Raw genomic sequence first — 23,126 nt, forward strand, 5'->3', positions numbered from 1 at the left:
ACATGACTCTCCACCACAGTATATGTCAGCTCACTACATGACTCTCCACCACAGTATATGTCAGCTCACTACATGACTCTCCACCAAAGTATATGTCAGCTCACTACATGACTCTCCACCACAGTATATGTCAGCTCACTACATGACTCCACCACAGTACATGTCAGCTCACTACATGACTCTCCACCACAGTATATGTCAGCTCACTACATGACTCTCCACCACAGTATATGTCAGCTCACTACATGACTCTCCCCCACATTACATGTTGGCAAGCTGACAGATACGTGTGAAACAACCGCAGTATGAACACAGCTAAAAGAAAAGACACCAACAAGACGACACCCATACCTGACCAATAACTGATCTGCAGCCGTATAATCCAAATGTCTACAGGACCTTTGATAATGTCACAGTCATGTGATCAATCAGTGGGATGTGCTATCCTAGTGACTACAGGACCTTTGATGATGATGATGATGATGATGATGATGAAGTCAAAGTCATATGATCAGTACCATCTATGGGCTGTACTATCCTAGTGACTACAGGACCTTTGATAATGTCACAGTCATGTGATCAATCAGTGGGATGTGCTATCCTGGTGACTACAGGACCTTTGAACATGTCACAGTCATGTGATTGGTACCATCTATGGGCTGTACCATCCTAGTGACTACAGGACCTTTGAAGATGGCATAGTCATGTGATCAGTTCCATCCGTGGGATGTGCTATCCTGGTGATTACAGGACCTTTGATCATGTCACAGTCATGTGATTGGTACCATCTATGGGCTGTGCTAACCTAGTGACTTCAGGACCTTTGTGGATGTCACAGTCATGTGATCAGTTCCATCTGTGGGATGTGCCATCCCGGTGACTACAGGACCTTTGATGATGATGATGTCACAGTCATGTGATCAGTTCAATCTGTGGAATGTGCTATCCTAGTGACTACAGGACCTCTGATGATGTCACAGAATAAAGTAGTGAAAGGTCCCCTGCTTTGCACTTCCTGTCATGTGATTAAAGGTCCTTTCGCTGCAGCATCTAGTCCAGCGGTGTTCAAACTCTGGACTTCCAGCTGTGGCAAAACTACAACTCCCAGCATGTCCGGACAGCCGTTGGCTGTCCGGACATGCTAGGGGTTGTAGTTGTGCCACAGCTGGAGGTCCACAGCTTGAACACCACTGATCTAATCTCCTGTCTGATCACATGACTATGACATCATCAAAGGTCCTGTAGTTCCTCGGATATGACACCATTTGGCCAGGTATGTGGGACTTGTAGTGCTTTTTGATTTTTAGTCCTTTCTTCCTTCCTTTCCTCTTCCCAGCCAATCAGGATTTATCTCTCCTCCTAATTCAGGGAGTTTTAGAGCTGTGGTCTCCAAACTGTATTTTGGCCACCCTGCCGGTATTTATCCAACCAATCCTCCAACTCCCGGAATGTTGCGACATATAGTATATCGGTGTTTCCCAACCAGAGCGCCTCCAGCTGTTGCAAAACTACAACTCCAAGAATGCCATGTCCTGGCATGCTGGGGGTTGTAATTTTGCAACAGCTGTAGGCGCTCTGGTTGGGAAACCCTGAACTATACTATATAGTAGTGCTGGGCGATAAACCGCTTCATACTGAATACCGGTATGTTTTTCCTGCACGATATAAATTTTTTCTATACCGCAATATCGGTCGGGCCCTTCAAATGACTGAATGAATTATCAGCCGCAGCGGCTGTCCCCTCATCGGGGAAATAATCATATGTTCTTCCCGTCCTCCTGTGAGCCGTTAGCGCTTCAAATTAATGAGATGCCGGCCGCCGGCTCTTTAAATGAATGAGATGCGAGCTGCGGCAATCTGTCACCTCCCCCTGCAAGCACTAAAAGCCCGGAATTTAGCGCTTGCAGGAGGAGCGGACAGCTTCTGGCTCGCAACTTAATCATTGCCAGTGCCGTGGACCGGTGTGAGGTGGAATTTTGCAACCTCACACCGGCATCTCATTCATTTAAAGCGCAGCAGTCGGCAACTTAAACATTTAAAGGGGTTATCCAGGAAAAAACTTTTATATATCAACTGGCTCCAGAAAGTTAAACAGATTTGTAAATTACTTCTATTAAAAAATCTTAATCCTTTCAGTACTTATGAGCTTCTGAAGTTAAGGTTGTTCTTTTCTGTCTAAGTGCTCTCTGATGACACGTGTCTCGGGAAACGCCCAGTTTAGAAGCAAATCCCCATAGCAAACCTCTTCTAAACTGGGCGGTTCCCGAGACACGTGTCATCAGAGAGCACTTAGACAGAAAAGAACAACCTTAAAGGGGTTCTCCGGTGCTTAGACACCTTATCCCCTATCCAAAGGAAAGGGGATAAGATGCTTGATCGCGGGAGTCCCGCAGCTAGGGACCCCCGTGATCATGCACGCGGCACCCCGTTAGTAATCAGTCCCTGGAGCGTGTTCGCTCCGGGTCTGATTATGCCCCCCCTCATGACGTCACGCCCCGCCCCCTCAATGCAAGTCTAAGAGAGGGGGCCGTCACGCCCCCTCTCATAGACTTGCATTGAGGGGGCGGGGCATGACGTCATGAGAGGGGGGGGGGGGGCCTGTGACGTCACAAGCTGCCGACGCCGGCTCCAGTTCCGGAACAGTTTGTTCCAAATGCTGAGCAGTGGAGTGGAGTATGCAGAGGTGAACATGTGACTTATCCAGCCAATGGGAAAGCTCCAAATTGTCCCCTTATATCCTGTAGCCAGGGTTCAGTGTTTGGTGAGGAGTGAAGTCTGTGAGGTGGATCTGACAGGAGTCCTGAGGCCTAGTCCAGCAACCACACACAGTTAACCCCATTACCAAGGTGAAAGTCAAAGCCTTGCGGTAAGTCAAGTCCAAATCTCTAAAGTATAGCGTGGGCTGAATCAGTCATATACAGCTCAATCAACTATAAGTCCCAGCAAGCAGATAAGCTTCCCTTCACCCTGCATCTCCTTCACGCTGATCTGAGCTGTAACGGATTGTACCATCTTCCCAACCTCAGTAAAGTATTCCAGTTATCTGTAACCTTGTGTCTGAGTGATCATTTACCCCGTGCCTGGCACTGGTGAGGCTGGTCTACCTCGGGTGGTGTATAGGTCAACCACACCCTGGCATCACGATAAGGTTAATTACACATTACCCCATTCGACACCACACAGTTAAAATATAGGAGCTCAGCCAGAAGGGGGCAGCACTGTTTTGAGTCTCTGTGTCACCCCCAAGTGCTCTCAGGGTTCAGGAGATAATTCTGCAGCTTCTCTAACTGTAGATATCTGTGTGGATATATAGTGTATTCTACCAAATACAGTGGGGGACATGTATCATTATTTGTGTATGGTAGAAGCATTTTACCCCTTTTCCCGAATTCTAAATCATGTGCAGAAGCGCTAAATTTATCAATCAAGCGCAATGAGCTTCATAAATTGTGGGTAAATATAGTGATCTCCTCAATCCACTCTTTGGAAAATAGAATCAATGATTTAGAGCATCTCGCTACGTTAAGTCCAAGATGGCTTATATTTGCGCAAAAAAAAAACAGCTCTTGCGGCAAAATTTTTGGTTTAAAAAAAAAAGTACGCAGTTAATAAATCCATGTGTACTATAGATGTCACTCCAAGGTACCCTGATTCAGCCACATCTGGAGGACATGCTCTACCAAAACGTGCGCAAAAAAATTGCGGAAAAAAAGGGCTTGCGCAAAATTTTGCGCAAAAAAATACACACAAAACAGGGGTAAAATCTTTGATACATGTCCCCCAGTGTGTATTATAGGGTATATACTATGACACCTTCATTAAATGCTACATGTAGTCCTTATAATTCCCACGCGACACCATAGAACACATCACATAAAATGTTCTCTCTTGTATGATTCTGCTCAGTCCTTATTGTTTTCCCTCAGGTCCAGGACTCTCACAGCTGAAGTTTTCCTATGAAGTACAATGGTCCTTATCACCAATGACCGACCAAGGATGGACGATGCCAGAAACCACATGTCTGGGAGGATATTAGACCTCACCCTGGAGATAATCTACTGGATAACTGGAGAGGTGAGAGGTCACATGACGTCTTATCTCTATAATAAAACAGGGAAATGTCTGGAGAGGTGAGAGGTCACATGACGTCTTATCTCTATAATAAAACAGGGAAATGTCTGGAGAGGTGAGAGGTCACATGACGTCTTATCTCTATAATAAAACAGGGAAATGTCTGGAGAGGTGAGAGGTCACATGACGTCTTATCTCTATAATAAAACAGGGAAATGTCTGGAGAGGTGAGAGGTCACATGACGTCTTATCTCTATAATAAAACAGGGAAATGTCTGGAGAGGTGAGAGGTCACATGACGTCTTATCTCTATAATAAAACAGGGAAATGTCTGGAGAGGTGAGAGGTCACATGGCGTCTTATCTCTATAATAAAACAGGGAAATGTCTGGAGAGGTGAGAGGTCACATGACGTCTTATCTCTATAATAAAACAGGGAAATGTCTGGAGGTGTCGGATTCTTAGTGTCTGTAGTGATCAGTGTCTCCCCATACACAGGATTACACAGTAGTGAAGAAGTCGTCTGGTGAGTGTGTGACCCCCCGTGTGTCAGGAGGGTGGGGCAGGAGCCAGAGCCCCGCCCCCGAGGAGCCTCTACCTCATTCACTGATACATGAGCAGAAGATCCTAGAACTTACCTCCAGGATCACTGAGCTGCTGACTGGAGAGGTGAGCGCTGCTGGGAATGCTGGGACATTATACAATAAGGGAGGTGTCTGGAGGATGACGGGATCATTATGTGTGTCAGGTTCCTATAAGGTGTCAGGATGTCGCTGTCTATTTCTCCATGGAGGAGTGGGAGTATTTAGAAGGACACAAGGATCTGTACGCAGACATAGTCATGATGGAGGATCAGCAGCCCCTCACATCACCACTGGGTAAGAGGAGACCTTCCCTGATTGGAGAGAAGAGATCATGTGATCATCACATATAGACAATGGATTCAGTCACTGTCTTTATTTCCTATAGATGGATCCAGTCAGAGAAATCCCCCAGAGAGATGTCCCCGTCCTCTATATTCCCAGGATTGTAAAGAGGAAGAGCAGAATGTCCCTGTGGATCATCAGGTAGATGAAGCGGAGATTTCTGTAAATCCTCTATAGATTGATGTCATGGAGCTTTCTCCTAATCTTCTCCAGCAGTGGAGTATACAGTATACGCTCTATATCCTCTTCTCCAGCAGTGGAGTATACAGTATACACTCTATATCCTCTTCTCCAGCAGTGGAGTATACAGTATACGCTCTATATCCTCTTCTCCAGCAGTGGAGTATACAGTCTATATCCTCTTCTCCAGCAGTGGAGTATACAGTATACACTCTATATCCTCTTCTCCAGCAGTGGAGTATACAGTATATGCTCTATATCCTCTTCTCCAGCAGTGGAGTATACAGTATACGCTCTATCCTCTTCTCCAGCAGTGGAGTATACAGTATACGCTCTATATCCTCTTCTCCAGCAGTGGAGTATACAGTATACACTCTATATCCTCTTCTCCAGCAGTGGAGTATACAGTATACGCTCTATATCCTCTTCTCCAGCAGTGGAGTATACAGTATACACTCTATATCCTCTTCTCCAGCAGTGGAGTATACAGTATACACTATATATCCTCTTCTCCAGCAGTGGAGTATACAGTCTATATCCTCTTCTCCAGCAGTGGAGTATACAGTATACACTCTATATCCTCTTCTCCAGCAGTGGAGTATACAGTATATGCTCTATATCCTCTTCTCCAGCAGTGGAGTATACAGTATACGCTCTATCCTCTTCTCCAGCAGTGGAGTATACAGTATACGCTCTATATCCTCTTCTCCAGCAGTGGAGTATACAATATACACTCTATGTCCTCTTCTCCAGCAGTGGAGTATACAGTATACGCTCTATATCCTCTTCTCCAGCAGTGGAGAATACAGTATACACTCTATATCCTCTTCTCCAGCAGTGGAGTATACAGTATACACTCTATATCCTCTTCTCCAGCAGTGGGGTATACAGTATACACTCTATATATCCTCTTCTCCAGCAGTGGAGTATACAGTATACGCTCTATATCCTCTTCTCCAGCAGTGGAGTATACAGTCTATATCCTCTTCTCCAGCAGTGGAGTATACAGTATACACTCTATATCCTCTTCTCCAGCAGTGGAGTATACAGTATACGCTCTATATCCTCTTCTCCAGCAGTGGAGTATACAGTATACACTATATATCCTCTTCTCCAGCAGTGGAGTATACAGTATACGCTCTATATCCTCTTCTCCAGCAGTGGAGTATACAGTATACACTCTATATCCTCTTCTCCAGCAGTGGGGTATACAGTATACACTCTATATCCTCTTCTCCAGCAGTGGGGTATACAGTATATGCTCTATATCCTCTTCTCCAGCAGTGGAGTATACAGTATACGCTCTATATCCTCTTCTCCAGCAGTGGAGTATACAGTATACCCTCTATATCCTCTTCTCCAGCAGTGGAGTATACAGTATACCCTCTATATCCTCTTCTCCAGCAGTGGAGTATACAGTATACGCTCTATATCCTCTTCTCCAGCAGTGGAGTATACAGTATACGCTCTATATCCTCTTCTCCAGCAGTGGAGTATACAGTATACGCTCTATATCCTCTTCTCCAGCAGTGGAGTATACAGTATACCCTCTATATCCTCTTCTCCAGCAGTGGAGTATACAGTATACCCTCTATATCCTCTTCTCCAGCAGTGGAGTATACAGTATATGCTCTATATCCTCTTCTCCAGCAGTGGAGTATACAGTATACCCTCTATATCCTCTTCTCCAGCAGTGGAGTATACAGTATATGCTCTATATCCTCTTCTCCAGCAGTGGAGTATACAGTATACGCTCTATATCCTCTTCTCCAGCAGTGGAGTATACAGTATACACTCTATATCCTCTTCTCCAACAGTGGAGTATACAGTATACAATCTATATCCTCTTCTCCAGCAGTGGAGTATACAGTATATGCTCTATATCCTCTTCTCCAGCAGTGGAGTATACAGTATACACTCTATATCCTCTTCTCCAGCAGTGGAGTATACAGTATACAATCTATATCCTCTTCTCCAGCAGTGGAGTATACAGTATACACTCTATATCCTCTTCTCCAGCAGTGGAGTATACAGTATACAATCTATATCCTCTTCTCCAGCAGTGGAGTATACAGTATACGCTCTATATCCTCTTCTCCAGCAGTGGAGTATACAGTATACGCTCTATATCCTCTTCTCCAGCAGTGCAGTATACAGTATACCCTCTATATCCTCTTCTCCAGCAGTGGAGTATACAGTATATGCTCTATATCCTCTTCTCCAGCAGTGGAGTATACAGTATACACTCTATATCCTCTTCTCCAACAGTGGAGTATACAGTATACAATCTATATCCTCTTCTCCAGCAGTGGAGTATACAGTATACGCTCTATATCCTCTTCTCCAGCAGTGGAGTATACAGTATACGCTCTATATCCTCTTCTCCAGCAGTGGAGTATACAGTATACGCTCTATATCCTCTTCTCCAGCAGTGGAGTATACAGTATACGCTCTATATCCTCTTCTCCAGCTGTGGAGTATACAGTATACGCTCTATATCCTCTTCTCCAGCAGTGGAGTATACAGTATACGCTCTATATATCCTCTTCTCCAGCAGTGGAGTATACAGTATACGCTCTATATCTTCTTCTCCAGCAGTGGGGTATACAGTATACACTATATCCTCTTCTCCAGCAGTGGAGTATACAGTATACACTCTATATCCTCTTCTCCAGCAGTGGAGTATACAGTATACACTATATCCTCTTCTGCAGCAGTGGAGTATACAGTATACGCTCTATATCCTCTTCTTCAGCAGTGGAGTATACAGTATACACTCTATATCCTCTTCTCCAGCAGTGCAGTATACAGTATACACTCTATATCCTCTTCTCCAGCAGTGGAGTATACGCTCTATATCCTCTTCTCCAGCAGTGGAGTATACAGTATACACTCTATATCCTCTTCTCCAGCAGTGGAGTATACAGTATACACTCTATATCCTCTTCTGCAGCAGTGGAGTATACAGTATACACTCTATATCCTCTTCTCCAGCAGTGGAGTATACAGTATACACTCTATATCCTCTTCTTCAGCAGTGGAGTATACTGTATACACTCTATATCCTCTTCTCCAGCAGTGGAGTATACAGTATACGCTCTATATCCTCTTCTCCAGCAGTGGAGTATACAGTATACACTCTATATCCTCTTCTCCAGCAGTGGAGTATACAGTATACGCTCTATATCCTCTTCTCCAGCAGTGGAGTATACAGTATACGCTCTATATCCTCTTCTCCAGCAGTGGAGTATACAGTATACACTCTATATCCTCTTCTCCAGCAGTGGAGTATACAGTATACACTCTATATCCTCTTCTCCAGCAGTGGAGTATACAGTATACCCTCTATATCCTCTTCTCCAGCAGTGGAGTATACAGTATACGCTCTATATCTTCTTCTCCAGCAGTGGAGTATACAGTATACGCTCTATATCCTCTTCTCCAGCAGTGCAGTATACAGTATACGCTCTATATCCTCTTCTCCAGCAGTGGAGTATACAGTATACACTCTATATCCTCTTCTCCAGCAGTGGAGTATACAGTATACACTCTATATCCTCTTCTCCAGCAGTGGAGTATACAGTATACCCTCTATATCCTCTTCTCCAGCAGTGGAGTATACAGTATACGCTCTATATCCTCTTCTCCAGCAGTGGAATATACAGTATACGCTCTATATCCTCTTCTCCAGCAGTGGAGTATACAGTATACGCTCTATATCCTCTTCTCCAGCAGTGGAATATACAGTATACGCTCTATATCCTCTTCTCCAGCAGTGGAGTATACAGTATACGCTCTATATCCTCTTCTCCAGCAGTGGAATATACAGTATACACTCTATATCCTCTTCTCCAGCAGTGGAGTATACAGTATACACTCTATATCCTCTTCTCCAGCAGTGGAGTATACAGTATACACTCTATATCCTCTTCTCCAGCAGTGGAGTATACAGTATACGCTCTATATCCTCTTCTCCAGCAGTGGAGTATACAGTATACGCTCTATATCCTCTTCTCCAGCAGTGGAGTATACAGTATACGCTCTATATCCTCTTCTCCAGCAGTGGAATATACAGTATACACTCTATATCCTCTTCTCCAGCAGTGGAGTATACAGTATACACTCTATATCCTCTTCTCCAGCAGTGGAGTATACAGTATACACTCTATATCCTCTTCTCCAGCAGTGGAGTATACAGTATATGCTCTAGATCCTCTTCTCCAGCAGTGGAGTATACAGTATATGCTCTAGATCCTCTTCTCCAGCAGTGGAGTATACAGTATATGCTCTAGATCCTCTTCTCCAGCAGTGGAGTATACAGTATACGCTCTATATCCTCTTCTCCAGCAGTGGAGTATACAGTATACGCTCTATATCCTCTTCTCCAGCAGTGGAGTATACAGTATACACTCTATATCCTCTTCTCCAGCAGTGCAGTATACAGTATACGCTCTATATCCTCTTCTCCAGCAGTGGAGTATACAGTATACACTCTATATCCTCTTCTCCAGCAGTGGAGTATACAGTATACGCTCTATATCCTCTTCTCCAGCAGTGGAATATACAGTATACGCTCTATATCCTCTTCTCCAGCAGTGGAGTATACAGTATATGCTCTATATCCTCTTCTCCAGCAGTGGAGTATACAGTATACGCTCTATATCCTCTTCTCCAGCAGTGGAGTATACAGTATACACTCTATATCCTCTTCTCCAGCAGTGGAGTATACAGTATACGCTCTATATCCTCTTCTCCAGCAGTGGAGTATACAGTATACGCTCTATATCCTCTTCTCCAGCAGTGGAGTATACAGTATACGCTCTATATCCTCTTCTCTAGCAGTGGAGTATACAGTATACACTCTATATCCTCTTCTCCAGCAGTGGAGTATACAGTATACACTCTATATCCTCTTCTCCAGCAGTGGAGTATACAGTATACGCTCTATATCCTCTTCTCCAGCAGTGGAGTATACAGTATATGCTCTATATCCTCTTCTCCAGCAGTGGAGTATACAGTATACGCTCTATATCCTCTTCTCCAGCAGTGGAGTATACAGTATACGCTCTATATCCTCTTCTCCAGCAGTGGAGTATACAGTATACGCTCTATATCCTCTTCTCCAGCAGTGGAGTATACAGTATACGCTCTATATCCTCTTCTCCAGCAGTGGAGTATACAGTATACGCTCTATATCCTCTTGTTATTGCTGCCTGTGGACGCTCCTGTATACTAATGCTGCTTATACTTTCCTGTTTTCCTCCTTCTGTGATATCACTGAACACTTTTCTTCTGATTTGTATAATATTTGGCTGAATGTTGTTCCCATCTTATCACTTTTTGGTGAGATTCTCTCCTTTCAGGACAATTTGATTTACGCCTTTTCAGAGTTTATGACCTTTGCCTTGATATAAGATAAAAATTTAAAAGAGTGGGAGCTCTACATAAAACATAAGAGCCTAGCTGAGGATACATAATCCGATGTGCCAAAAATATAGAGGAAAAGCAATTGGAGTAAAAAACAGTCCTTCTAGGCTACAGTATATATGTTAGTGGAAATAGAGAGAGGGGGGGGGGAATTAAAGAGGAGATAATAGAAAGATAAGTACTAGTGAGATAGTCCAGTATTTAGAAAATTACGTTTTATTAAGTAATTGTATGTTGAGGTCTTTAAGCAGGGCCCTTGCTCTAGACGTAGCACAATTTGAATGCAGAAAATACCAATTACTGTAGTGATAAATAAAATACATGGATACAAAACGACTGGATACTGAATACAACAGTTCTAACTTCTGATGCATCTTTTTTTTTTTTTTTTTTTTTTACTTTTTATTCTATAAATTGATGAATACAATTGTAAAAAAAAATAAAAAAAAAAAAATAAAAAAAATAAAAAGCCGTACAACAAGTTCTTATATAAATTCCCCTTCCCACCCCTCCACAGGCATCACAAACCTTTCCTTAGGTAGTGGGGTATCTGGTCACAATTCTTTCCAAACCTCTAATAATGTGCACTAAATCGTATGTACCATCCCCTCTCTATACGAGCCACAGATACGGCACATTATACACAACTGGTCCCTAAAGGAAGTCAGGGATCACTTTCTACGAAAAATTACTAAAGCCCGGGGCAAAGAAAGCCCAGGGCACAAGATCCCTATTGCAGGGAGACTTCCCTAAAACTTAACTTTTAATGGTGCTCTGATAAAATATTTGTGACCAAAATGTTAAAATCTCATGTCAAGGCCCACTGTAATCTGGTAACTGTGAGTGAGTTCACTAGGGTAATTGTATAGGGATCTGCAGTTTCCCTTTATCTGAGTGGGCCGAGACAGATTTAAAACACTAACATTTGCCCCCCCCCTCTTCTAGTTTCGGCGCTACTGCACCGTCCTCAGGAGGAACAATGGGCAAACACAGATACGGCACATACTACAGATATTCCCAGACCCCCACCTAAAATTTAAGGAGGCTCATCCCCCGGCTTCCCAAGACCTATTACAAAATTCCTAACACGATTAAAAAAAAATAAAATAAAATGTCCTCTCTTTCCTTCCTATTCTCTACCTCCCTTTCCATTTCTCCTTTCTTCTTCCTTTCTTTACCGGTCTCCCAGATCCTAACCTCCTTCCCCCTACTTTTTTTTTATATATCAACTGGCTCCAGAAAGTTAAACAGATTTGTAAATTACTTCTATTAAAAAATCTTAATCCTTCCAATAATTATCAACTGCTGAAGTTGAGTTGTTCTTTTCTGGCTAAGTGCTCTCTGATGACACATGTCTCGGGAACCGCCCAGTTTAGAAGCAAATCCTCATAGCAAACCTCTTCTAAACTGGGCGGTTCCCGAGACACATGTCATCAGAGAGGATTTAGACAGAAAAGAACAACCTTAACTTCAGAAGCTCATAAGTACTGAAAGGATTAAGATTTTTTAATAGAAGTAATTTACAAATCTGTTTAACTCTCTGGAGCCAGTTGAGATATATATATATAAAAATTTTTTTCCTGGATAACCCCTTTAATCTCGCATAAAAAAGCATCCTCATACACAGTTTCTGTTTTCCCTCACATTTCCCCATAATACCCCCCAGTATGGCTACCTTGGGTGAGAAGTCAATCAAGAACCCCCCCCCCGTGTCTCTGTTGATCAACTCATAGACTTCCTTCCAGAATTTACATAATTTCGGCCAGCTCCATAACCTATAGAGCTGTCCGGCCCCGCCTTGTTTACAGCGGCAACAATTACTGTTGGTTCTTAAACCAGGAATAAGGGGGTATAGTAAAGTCTATGCACTAAGTTAAATTGCACAAACTTGTGATTTAAAGGGGTATAAGACGCACCCAATTTATAGGTGCAAAATCTAAAAAAAAAATTAAGATTTTGAACCCAATAGTGGTCTTCAACCTGCGGACCTCCAGATGTTGCAAAACTACAACTCCCAGCATGTCCGGGCATGCCGGGAGTTGTAGTTTTGCAACATCTGGAGGTCCGCAGATTGAAGACCACTGCATAGGAGGTAATAGTCACGTGTCCCCGCCGCTCCGGACCCGTCACCGCTGCCCTGGATGTCGCTCCATCGCTGTCGCCGCGTCCCCGTCGCTCCGTAACGTCTCTGCTGCCGGCCGGGTATCCTCGCTCTCCGTCGCCGCCATCACGTCGTTACGCACGCCGACGCACGTACGCGATGACGAGGAAGGAGAGCGCCGGCCATACAGGGGATCCCTGAACGGAGAAGACACTGAGGAGGCAGGTAAGGTCCCTCCCGGTGTCCTGTAAGCACTAACCCGGCTATTCAGTCGGGCTGTTCGGGACCGCCGCGGTGAAATCGCTGAACAGCCGGGTTAGTGTCACTTTCCCTTCAGACGCGGCGGTCAGCTTTGATCGCCGAGTCTGAAGGGTTAATACAGGGCATCACCGCAATCGGTGATGTCCTGTATTGGCTGCGGGTCCCGGCCGTTGATGGCCGCAGGGACCGCAGCGATAGGGGTGTATTTGCCGTATAAGACGCACCGACTTTTTTCCCCCAGTTTTGGGGAAGAAAAAGTGCGTCTTATACGGCGAAAAATACGGTAATGCTTCTTCAGGGTTTTGAAAAAAGTTAACTGTTTCGTTAAAGACAACTTTCAATTTGGCTGGGAACATTAGTGAGAATTTCACCCCATTTAGGTGTAATCTGTTTATACGCCTTGCGTTTTCTTTGTGTTTCATATGAGTAATCTGGGAACACCATAATCTTATTATTACTGTACGTAACATAATTTTTTTTCCCTCAAAGTGTGTAAAATGTTTTCTCTGTCTCCCTCATTGCGCAGTTTCAGTAATAGAGCTGTTGGGCGACTGCCCGGTGGTAGCGGTCACAAGGGAACCCGGTGTGCCCTCTCAACTCCAAATGTGGGTGAGAAGTTATCCTCCCCACATTCGTCCCTTAACCATTTCTGAGTGAATTCAACCGGGTCGCTGCCCTCCGGGCCCCCGGGAAGCCCACCATTCTAAGATTTCCTCTTCTGGCCCTGTCCTCCATCTCTGTAACTTTCTGAGAGAGTTGTTATCCTTCTGCAGGGCATCTACTTTCTTTTTCAAATCAATAGTTTCATCCTGTAGGTCAGATATATCCGCTCCTCCATCTCGCCACATCTTTCATTAAGTTTCCTCATCTCGTCTTTAATGAGGGTTATATCAGTCCCAATTAGAGATGAGCAAACTTACAGTAAATTCGATTCGTCACGAACTTCTCGGCTCGGCGGTTGCTGACTTTTCCTGCATAAATTAGTTCAGCTTTCCGGTGCTCCGGTGGGCTGGAAAAGGTGGATACAGTCCTAGGAGACTCTTTCCTTGGAATGTATCCACCTTTTCCAGCCCACCGGAGCACCTGAAGGCTGAACTAATTTACGCAGGATAAGTCATCAACTGCCGAGCCGAGAAGTTCGTGACGAATCGAATTTATTGTAAGTTCGCTCATCTCTACTTGTGAACTATAATCTATCCTTCAAAGAATGTACATGGAGCGGTCTCACCCATCCAGGATGCAACAGGACTCCTCCGGGCGGTAGCGTACTCCTTGCCGGTCCGCAGCATACTCCTTGCCGGTCCGCAGCGCACTCCTTGCCGGTCCGCAGCGCACTCCTTGCCGGTCCGCAGCGCACTCCTGGCCGGTCCGCAGCGCACTCCTGGCCGGTCCGCAGCGCACTCCTGGCCGGTCCGCAGCGTACTCCTGGCCGGTCCGCAGCGTACTCCTGGCCGGTCCGCAGCGTACTCCTGGGCGGTCCGCAGCGTACTCCTTGCCGGTCCGCTTACTGCTATCCTCAGGTGAGGCCCGACTGCTATGGCGTCCTATCCGAGCCTTGTGCTAGCCTCAGCACCTGGCCATCGCAGATCTGCCCCGAACCGGGCACCCGGATGTTGCTGTGGACGGGGACTTGCTGTGCCCAAGGAGTATACGGGGGTACCCCTGCTGCTGATGGGCTCCACACGCCTCTCTGCCTCCGCGGCGTCCCACGTGATCGCTGCCTTTCCGGACCCGTCTCTGCGGCGTCTGCCTCCCACGTGACCGCTGCCTCTCAAGCCTCGTTCCCGCGGCGTGCCACGTGACCACTGCCTCTCCGGCTTCATCTCTGCAGCCAGCGGCGCTAGCGCACGTGTTCGGGAGGTCCCGCTGTATCGTGGACCCGGGTGAGTGTATTTCGGCGATCCGCCAATGGTCGAGCCTATGATGGCTGGCCCCGACCTAGGAGATTTTACTGAATCTTAGAAGGGGTAGGTGCTGGCTCACACAGCAGGGCTAGCGAGCATGCGGGTGCGTGGTGGAGGGGGGCGGAGCGTATCCTAGCTTCCTGCTCCTTGATCCAACTTATGATGCATCTGATACAATATAAATATTCGAGGTTTGGTTACAGCAGCTGATGATAACGTTTGTACAGTTAGTAAGTTGCTGGCACGGACGGCACCGCGCCAAATTCGCTGATTACTGCATCTTTTCAAATGTCTTTGTAATGATGTTTGGTAGCGCTACTGTCGTTGTAAATGCAAGTAATACTTAGCTGCTGGCACCAGAGAACGTAGGGATATGCAGCCTGTATGAGTAGTTGGCAGCGCTGGAGGTCCTCTGTTTGGTGCCCACTCAGTCTTGTTGGCGCATCATTACTGGTACAGAGGATTGTAATATATCCTGGGTGCAATAGTACGCTGGGGTCCTCTGTTTAGAATGTCCCCCCCTTATCCTGACGGCACAGGGACAGTAGAAGGTAATGAAAGTTTGGCACTTTGTGCCTCTTACCGGCTATGCCGATCACAGGTAGCTGGCCAGCGGAGCAATGTCTGTATAAAATGTATTACATACTTGCTGCGGGTATTTCGATGGATCTTCGGTATCAGTAGGTGCAATCCTAGGTGGGTTCAGGCTACAGGCTAGACGCGTTTCGGGGAGCCATGTCCCCTTTTTCAATAGTAGTAGGTCTGGTTAGTTGGAAGTACCCACAGCAAGTTTGTAATACATTTTATACAGACATTGCTCCGCTGGCCAGCTACCTACCGTATATACTCGAGTATAAGCCGACCCGAATATAAGCCGAGGCCCCTAATTTCACCCCAAAAACCCAGGAAAAGTTATTGACTTAACAATAAGCCTAGGGTGGGAAATACATCATCCAGACCCCCCATTATTAACACCCTCATCATCATCACCGCCTGTCATCATCCAGACCCCCGTCATCATCACCGCCTGTCATCATCCAGATCCCCGTCATCATCACCGCCTGTCATCATCCAGACCCCCGTCATCATCACCGCCTGTCATCATCCAAACCCCTGTCATCATCACCCCCTGTCATCATCCCCCCTTCATTACCCTGTCATCATCCCCCCCCTTCATTACCCTGTCATCATCCCCCCCTTCATTACCCTGCCATCATCATCCCCCTGTCATCATCATCCCACACCCCCCCTCATCATCACCGCCTGTCATCATTACCCTGTCATCATCCCACACCATCCCCTTCATCATCACTGCTTGTCAATGTCTGATTTAACAGTGGTCTTCAACCTACGGACCTCCAGATGTTCCAAAGCTACAACTCCCAGCACACTGGGAGTTGTAGTTTTGAAACATCTGGAGGTCCGCAGGTTGAAGACCACTGCGGGTGGAGAGTTCACTCGAGTATAAGCCGAGGGGGGTGTTTTCAGCACGAAAAATCGTGCTGAAAAACTCTGCTTATACTCGAGTATATACGGTAAGATCGGCATAGCCGGTAAGAGGCACAAACTTTCATTACCTTCTACTGTCCCTGTGCCGTCAGGGTAAGAGGGGGGGGGACATTCTAAACAGAGGACCCCAGCGTACTATTGCGCCCAGGATATATTACAATCCCCTGTACCAGTAATGATGCGCCAACAAGACTGAGTGGGCACCAAACAGAGGACCTCCAGCGCTGCCAACTACTCATACAGGCTGCATATCCCTACGTTCTCTGGTGCCAGCAGCTAAGTATTACCTGTATTTACAACGACAGTAGCGCTACCAAACATCATTACAAAGACATCTGAAAAGATTCAGTAATCAGCGAATTTGGCGCGGTGCCGTCCGTGCCAGCAACTTACTAACTGTACAAACGTTATCATCAGCTGCTGTAACCAAACCTAGAATATTTATATATTGTATCAGAAGTTAGAACTGTTGTATTCAGTATCCAGTAGTTTTATATCCATGTATTTTATTTATCACTAATTGGTATTTTATGTACTTTTATGCATTCAAATTGTGATACGTCTAGAGCAAGGGCCCTGCTTAAAGACCTCAACAAACATTTAATGACTTAATAAAACCTAATTTTCTAAATACTGAACTATATCACTAGAACTTATCTTTCTATTATCTCCTCTTTAAAGGGTACCTCTCATCAAAAAAAAACTTTTGATATATTATAGATTAATGTATGCAGAATAACTTTACAATTGCATGTTATTAAAAAATATGCTTCTTTCTCTTTAATTTTCCACTTTGAAGAAATGACCACTAGGGGTCTCCCTACCAGTCCAGGCAGCAAGCATTTCAGACTCATGCTGGAGTCCTAAACACTACGAGCTGCCAGTCTGCTTTGTTCACAAAGGAGAACACTCAGAGCTGCCAGCCTGCTTTGTTCACAGCCTGTTTGGCTGTGAACAAAGCAGGCTGGCAGCTCTGAGTGTTTAGGACTTCAGCATGAGTCAGAAATGCTTGCTGACAGGACTGATCGGGAAAAATACAATAGAAAGAAGCATATTATTCATTAACATGCTATTGGAAAGTTATTCAACATTCATTAATCTAAAATATATCAAAAGTTTATTTGATGAGAGGTCCCCTTTAATTTTATTTCCCCCCCCCCTCTCTCTCTATTTCCACTAACATATACTGTAGCCTAGAAGGACTGTTTTTACTCCAATTGCTTTTCCTTGATATAAGATAAACTAGGATTTCTTAAATTTTTATTTTTTTTCAAATATTTATTTATTTTTATTTTTTTTCGGATTCTTGCAGGAAGATGATGGTGGAACGACAAGTGCACTGGAAAAACACAAATCATTGTCAGTGAATGGTGAGAATTTCTTATATATATATCTTATTTGTGAATTTCTTATAGGGGTTATTTAGGATTAGAAAAAACAGCTGATTTTCTTCCACAAACAGCACCACATCCCTCCTCAGGTTGTGTGCGGTACTGCAGTTTAGTTTAATCAAAGTGAATGGAGCCAAGTTGTAATACCAGACGCAACCTGAGGACAGGGGGTGGTGCTGTATTTTGGTGAAATTGTCTGATAAGATTATAATTTTTTATTTTTTTTATAAATATTATTACTATTACTGTTATTTGTTAATTTAGTGCCATAACTAGAGATGAGCGAACTTACAGTAAATTCGATTCGTCACTAACTTCTCAGCTCGGCGGTTGCTGACTTTTCCTGCATAAATGAGTTCAGCTTTCCGGTGCTCCGGTGGGCTGGAAAAGGTGGATACAGTCCTAAGAAAGAGTCTCCTAGGACTGTATCCACCTTTTCCAGCCCATGTGAGCACCGGAAAGCTGAACTAATTTATGCAGGAAAAGTCATCAACTGCCGAGCCGAGAAGTTTGTGACGAATCAAATTTACTGTAAGTTTGCTCATCTCTAGCCATAACATTTGACCCTCTGATTCAACGTCGTGTGATACCATAATCCTCTAAATGCTGTGGAATCTCAGAGGTATCATAGTTTTAAAGGGGACATTTGGTCACTCTAATAAAAAAAAGAATTTCAATAACCAGTACATACCTTTAGGGGGGGCCCTGATCACAGACCTGTTTATGGCCTGATTATTAGCGCCCCCCCCCCCCCCCGTTGCTAAGTTACAGGGCCTTGTGGTCCTCTCTGACTGATCTGTCAGATGGGCGGGACTCCTTTATTTTCATATGGGCTGTGTTTAGCGGTCACTGTATGGGGGTGTGCATATTTAATGAAGTGGGTGTGGCCTCACACACAAAGCAGGATCTCCTGCCTATGAGGCCACACCCCTTCATTAATATAGCCCTATAACTCAGCAACAGAGGTGCCTGAAACTGTGAATGAGTTCTCCTTTAAAGGGGAACTCTTCTGCTAGACATCTTATCCCCGAGCTAAAGGATAGGGGATAAGATGTCTAATCGCAGGGGTCCCGCTGCTGGGGGCCCCCACTATCTCCTGCAGCATCCTGTGTTCTAAACAAATCCCGGGTTCCTGGTGGCAGTGCTCGTGGTGTCATGGCCACGCCCCTTCCATTCATTTCTATGGAAGAAATGGAGGGGGCGTGGCCGTGACATCATGATCACGGCCTCTGGCTCTGAGCTTTCTTAATGTTATCTTAGTAAAGCTTGATCAATCATGAACTTTTTATTTTGTTATTGACGAAAGGAAGCAAATATTTTGTTTGAGAAAATAAGAATTTTGTTTGTTTTTACAGGTGAAGATTGGATAAGAGGCTTCCATGGACATCGCCTTTTATTTCCCTATTATGCAGTAGAACAGAACGACACAGCACAAGCTAATTCAGCTTCAACTTCTAATATCGTCCTTCAGAGCAGCGATCTATCCACCACTCTCACCTGTCACCAGAAACTTTCCTCTGATCGATCAATAATTGGCAAACAAAGAACTGGTTGTAGTGGGGCAAAAATATTTGGGAAATATTTGAAAAAGAAAAAAGAGCTGTTTTTATGTCCCGAATGTGGGAAATGTTTCACTCTGAAAGGAAATCTCATGGTGCATCTAAGAACTCACACTGGGAAGAAGCCATTTTCACGTTCAGAATGTGATAGTTGCTTTACCCCGAAACCAACAGTTGTTCATCCTCCAGCTCCTCAACTAGAGAAGCCGTTTTCATGTCCTGAATGTGGAAAATGTTTTAGCACTAAATCAGATCTTGCTAGACACCATAGAACTCATACGGGGGAGAAACCATTTTCATGCTCTGATTGTGGGAAGAATTTTAGTCAGAAGTCAGGTCTTCAGGAACATCTACAAAACCACACAGGGGTAAAGCCGTTTTCATGTACAGAATGTGGGAAATGTTTTAGCAAGAGATCAGGTTTCTTAAAACATCTAAGAATTCACACTGGAGAGAAGCCATTTTCCTGTCCTGAATGTGGTAAGAGTTTGTCAGAAATCAAATCTTGTAAAGCATCTGAGAAATCACACAGGAGATAAACCGTTTGCATGTTCAGTATGTGAGAAAACATTTAGCGATAAATCTAAACTTGCAAGTCATTTGAGAATTCACACAGAAGAGAAACCATATTTATGCTCAGAATGTGGGAAATGTTATAGTGAGAAATCAAGTCTTATGGACCATCTGAGAAGTCACCAAGGAGAGAAGCAAGTTTCATGTTTAGAATGTGGCAAATGTTTTACCAAGAAATCGAGTCTTTTGAAACACCTAAGAAGCCACACGGGGGAGAGGCCTTTCTCATGTTCAGAATGTGGGAAATGTTTCAGCCTGAAATCAATTCTGATGGAACATCTAAGAATTCACACAGGAGAAAAGCCATTCTCATGTTCAGAATGTGGGAAATGTTTTACCCGTAAATCGGGTTATACTCATCATCTGAGAACTCACTCTGAGGCAAAGCCATACTCATGTCTTGAATGTGGGAAGTGTTTTCGTAATAAAGCAACTCTTGTTACGCATCAGAGAATCCACACAGGGGAAAAGCCGTTTTCATGTTCAGAATGTGGGAAATGTTTCAGCCAGACATCAGGACTTTTTAAACATCAGAGATCTCACTCAGGGCAGAAGTCATTAAAAGAGGACCTGTTGTCACACTGAATAAAATGAGTTGCAGTAACCAGTAGGTACCTTAGGGGAGCTGATCACATACCTATTTACAGCCATTTTCCTGCCCTGAAAGTGGTAAAAGTTTCAGCCAGAAATCAAATCTTGTTCAGAATGTCAGAAAACGTTTAGCTAAAAATCTAAACGCGTGAGTCATTTGAGAATACACACAGAAGAGAAATCATATTCATGCTCAGAATGTGGGAAATGTTATAGTGAGGATTCAAGTCTTATAGACCATCTGAGAAGTCACCAGGGGAGAAGCAATTTTCATGTTCAGAATGTGGGAAATGATTTACCAAGAAATTGAGTCTTTTAAAACACCTAAGAAGCCACATGGGGAAAGAGTCCTTTTTCATGTTCAGAATGTGGGAAATATTTCAGCAATACATTGGGACTTTTTAAACATCAGAGATCTCACTCAGGGCATAAGATATTTACATGTTCCGATGAAGAAAAGGCTATCCGGGCATGCTGGGAGTTGTAGTTTAGCAACAGCTGGCGGCACCCAGGTTGGAATACACTACTCTAGATATCTGTAAATCATGCATTGACGCAGATCATGTGATTGGCGTACATACACTGCTCAAAAAAAATAAAAGGAACACTTAAACAACACAATGTAACTCCAAGTCACTGACACTTCTGTGAGATCCCACTGTCCACTCAGGAAGAACACTGATTGACAATCAATTTCACATGGAACAGACAACAGGTGGAAATTATGGGCAATTAGCAAGACCCCCCCCCCCAAATAAAGGAGTGGTTCTGCAGGTGGTGACCACAGACCACTTCTCAATTGCTATGCTTCCTGGCTGATGTTTTGGCCACTTTTGAATGCTGGCGGTGCTTTCACTCTAGTGGTAGCATGAGACGGAGTCTACAACGCACACAAGTGGCTCAGGTAGTGCAGCTCATGCAGGATGGCACATCAATGCGAGCTGTGGCAAGAAGGTTTGCTGTGTCTGTCAGCGTAGTGTCCAGAGCATGGAGGCGCTACCAGGAGACAGGCCAGCTGTATGCTCCAGAGGAAGTTGTGTAGTTCTTTCCAGTCTGACCACAGTGCTCTCTGCTGACACCTCTGTCCATGTCAGGAACTGTCCAGAGCAGGAGAGGTTTGCTATGGGGATTTGCTTCTGCTCCGGACAGTTCCCTGACATGGACAGAGGTGTCAGCAGAGAGCACTGTGGTCAGACTGGAAAGAACTACACAACTTCCTGTGGAGCATACAGCAGCTTATATGTACTTGAAGGATTAAGATTTTTTTATACAAAAGTAATTTACAAATCAGTTAAAAAACTTTCTGGTACCAGTTGATTAAAAAAAAAAAAAAAAAAGTTGTTTTCCACCGGAGTACCTCTTTTTAAATGGGTACTCCCTTTTTTAAAGACCCAGGGTTTTTCCGTTTTTGCATTTTCGTTTTTTCCTCCTTTCCCTTAAAAAATCATAACTCTTTAAATTTTTCACCTAAAAATCCATATTATGGCTTATTTTTTGCGCCACCAATTCTACTTTGCAGTGACATCAGTCATTTTACCCAAAAAGCTACGGCGAAACGGAAAAAAAATCAATGTGAGACAAAATTGAAAAAAAAAAAACGCCATTTTGTAACTTTTGGGGGCTTCTGTTTCTACGTAGTACATTTTTCGGTAAAAATGACACCTTCTCTTTATTCTGTAGGTCCATACAATTAAAATGATTCCCTACTTATATAGGTTGGATTTTGTCTGGAAAAAATCATAACTACATGCAGGAAAATTTATACTTTTAAAATTGTCATCTTCTGACCCCTATAACTTTTTTATTTTTCCTTGTATGGGGCGGTATGAGGGCTCATTTTTTGCGCCGTGATCTGAAGTTTATAACGGTACCATTTTTGCATTGATATGACTTATTGATCGCTTTTTATTCATTTTTTCATGATATAAAAAGTGACCAAAAATGCACTATTTTGGACTTTGGAATTTTTTTGCGCGCACGCCATTGACCGAGCGGTTTAATTAATGATATATTTTTATAATTCGGACATTTCCGCACGCGGCGATACATATATGTTTATTTTTATTTACACTGTGTTTTTTTTAATGGGAAAAGGGGGTGTGATTCAAACCTTTATTAGGGAAGGGGTTAAATTTTCTTTATTCACTTTTTTTTTTCACTTTTTTTTTTTTTGCAATGTTATAGCTCCCATAGGGACCTATAACACCGCACACACTGATCTCTTACGCTGATCATTGTTATCCCATAGGGACCTATAACACTGCACACACTGATCTCTTATACTGATCATTGTTATCCCATAGGGACCTATAACACTGCACACACTGACCTCTTATACTGATCATTGTTATCCCATAGGGACCTATAACACGGCACACACTGATCTCTTATACTGATCATTGTTATCCCATAGGAGACTATAACACTGCACACACTGATCTTCATCATTGATCACTGGTTTCTCGACGATTTTGCCGTAGCTATCCCGAACAGCTCCCTGAGCTAACCAGCATGGTTTCACTTTCATTTTAGACGCGGCGGTCAACTTTGAATGCCGCGTCTAAAGGGTTAATAGCGCGCGGCACCGCGATCAATGCCGTGCACTATTAGCCATGGGTCCCGGCCGTCGTTAGA

General features: G+C 44.1%; 1 protein-coding gene across 1 annotated transcript; it reads left to right on the forward strand.

Annotated features, from left to right (window-relative positions):
* Nucleotides 1-1,107: 1,107 nt before the first annotated feature.
* Nucleotides 1,108-20,346, forward strand: LOC130363177 (oocyte zinc finger protein XlCOF8.4-like). Its single transcript, XM_056568619.1, has 7 exons — nucleotides 1,108-1,273; nucleotides 3,927-4,074; nucleotides 4,569-4,739; nucleotides 4,819-4,948; nucleotides 5,040-5,137; nucleotides 17,691-17,748; nucleotides 19,125-20,346. The coding sequence occupies exons 2-7, from the start codon at nucleotides 3,967-3,969 to the stop codon at nucleotides 19,865-19,867; spliced, it is 1,308 nt and encodes a 435-aa protein (XP_056424594.1). The 5' UTR covers nucleotides 1,108-1,273; nucleotides 3,927-3,966; the 3' UTR covers nucleotides 19,868-20,346.
* Nucleotides 20,347-23,126: the final 2,780 nt, after the last annotated feature.

The sequence above is a fragment of the Hyla sarda genome, chromosome 3 (assembly GCF_029499605.1).
Source record: "Hyla sarda isolate aHylSar1 chromosome 3, aHylSar1.hap1, whole genome shotgun sequence".
Taxonomy (NCBI): domain Eukaryota; kingdom Metazoa; phylum Chordata; class Amphibia; order Anura; family Hylidae; genus Hyla; species Hyla sarda.